At 46.7% G+C, this 1,849-nt stretch overlaps 1 protein-coding gene across 1 annotated transcript in view; it reads right to left on the reverse strand.

Moving 5' to 3' along the window:
* The window catches only part of scn4bb (sodium channel, voltage-gated, type IV, beta b), a 6,903-nt gene extending 5,252 nt beyond the window's left edge, over positions 1 to 1,651 (reverse strand). Inside the window, exons 1-2 of the mRNA XM_014006737.1 lie at positions 1,302 to 1,651; positions 910 to 1,110 (exon numbers count right to left, since the gene is read on the reverse strand). Coding sequence (XP_013862191.1) covers positions 910 to 994 — 85 coding nt within the window. The 5' untranslated portion in view covers positions 995 to 1,110; positions 1,302 to 1,651. The remainder of the gene's footprint in view (positions 1 to 909; positions 1,111 to 1,301) is intronic.
* Between the last annotated feature and the right edge of the window lie 198 nt (positions 1,652 to 1,849).

Consider the following 1,849-nt stretch of genomic DNA (forward strand, 5'->3'; position numbering starts at 1 on the left):
TGGGTGCACTGTTGCCATAATGAAGAAGGTTTAGACACTTATTTGGTGGCTGTGGCGGCCATCTTGAGTTAATCAGCTACAGATGTTAATCCAGTAATTACTTTCAGAGGCTTTGATCTAAATCCATTTAGTCATATTCATGAGAATTTTTGCTAACAGACAGATAGGTTTGACTTCAACAGTAATGAGAGTTTTAAACAATAATGTGACAACACTCGGACGATTGGGGATGACTCTCAGCTTCTGTCACACCTGGCTTTTTTCCAGTATCCATGAAAAAATAGGCTGACTTATAGCAGGTTTTGTGTTTGCAAAGGTTGATTAGTGATGGTGGCCATCTTGACCCTGGCTGACCCCAAAAGTTATTCAGCTGCAGATGTTCACCCAGTGGTTTCTTGTTGAGAGTTTCACTGCAATCTGCCCTGTGCTTTATTAAATATTTCGCTAACACACAGACAAACAAACAAATGAAATTATAATACAGCCTGCATTTTAGGATAGTAAATTTAAAGCTGTAAGTTTTTTTTTTCATCTACTGTCAAGTAAAATGGATTATTTATGTTTTAAATACTAAAGATCTCCCTCAAAGTCTATATTTACCACTTTTGAGTTATGGAGCTGTTATTAGCTGGTTTCAGACCWGTAAGACTTTCAGCTCCACCTGAACCAGAACAATCTGCTGTGAAACACCGGGCCAAGAGTTCATGACGCAGCTTTTTTTCACTCCAGGGTCACTTTATGCATCCAACACCTCCCTTTGTCTCCTTATAGAYCAGGCAACATGATGAAACAAATTTTTTTATTTGTCAGGGCTTAACCTCATCAGATCTGGATYTAAACCAACCACATCCCTTCATCACACTCTTAGGAACTCTTAAACACAGGAAGTGAAAAAGAAAAGGACTTTACCAAACAGCAAAGTGACAATGAGGCTGAAAGCTGCRTGTGGGGCGCCCGGCCTCAGAGGCTCCACGCCGGACCAAAGACCCTCCATGGCAGCTCGCCTTGCCCCAGAACAAATGATGCTGCAGGATCMAGATCAGGTTGACGCAGCTGGCAAAATCCTCCTCAGCACAGCTCGGCCTCTCTGATGTGTTGGAGGGTCTGGAACTTAAAAAAAAAATAAAATGAAATAAACTCCTCTAAAGCTCCAAACAGCACGCATGTGAAAATATTTTTAAAGAGGACAAAAACATCATGTCAGAATGCAGTAAAAAGAACAGGAAGTCCAAGTTTCTGTACATCAGGAGAAAGATGAAACCACTGAAGTTATGTTTCAGCTACAGTTTAGTCATGCCTACCTGCTCCTGTGCTCAGTGAGGGCCCCCCGGCTGCTCGTACAGCTGAGTCAGGCAGGACGGGACGGAAGCAGAGCGGCAAAAACTCTCCCTGCGCAGAGTCAGGGTTCACACAAGGAGAATCTGCCAGCCAGCACTTTCTCTGCAGACACAGCCCCGGTGCAGCACAGGCCAGGAGGAGAGGCGGTGAGCAGGTGGTGGAGGGGACGAGCTGAGAGACAGACAACCAGGAGGCCGGCGTTCCCGTCCCATCTGCAGCAGAGCCCCGGTGAGCCGGATCTGTCCTTCCAGCCGTCCCACAACTTTTCCTCTGTCCTCTCTGTTGGCCGCTCGCCACTTCTCCTCATCGCTCGGCTCCCTCTCCATCACCTGCCTCCACCCCCACCCAGCATCCCTCTATTCTTTCTCTCCTCCAGCACCCCTTTGCACTCCCTCCCTCCCTGCTTCTCCTTTCCTTTTGCCTCATCATCCTCCTCCTCCCTGTCTTCTCAGCTGTGTGTGTGTGTGTGTGTGTGTGTGTGTGTGTGTGTGTGTGTGTGTGTGTGTGTGTG

Source organism: Austrofundulus limnaeus, unplaced genomic scaffold (assembly GCF_001266775.1).
Source record: "Austrofundulus limnaeus strain Quisiro unplaced genomic scaffold, Austrofundulus_limnaeus-1.0 Scaffold37, whole genome shotgun sequence".
Classification (NCBI taxonomy): Eukaryota; Metazoa; Chordata; class Actinopteri; order Cyprinodontiformes; family Rivulidae; genus Austrofundulus; species Austrofundulus limnaeus.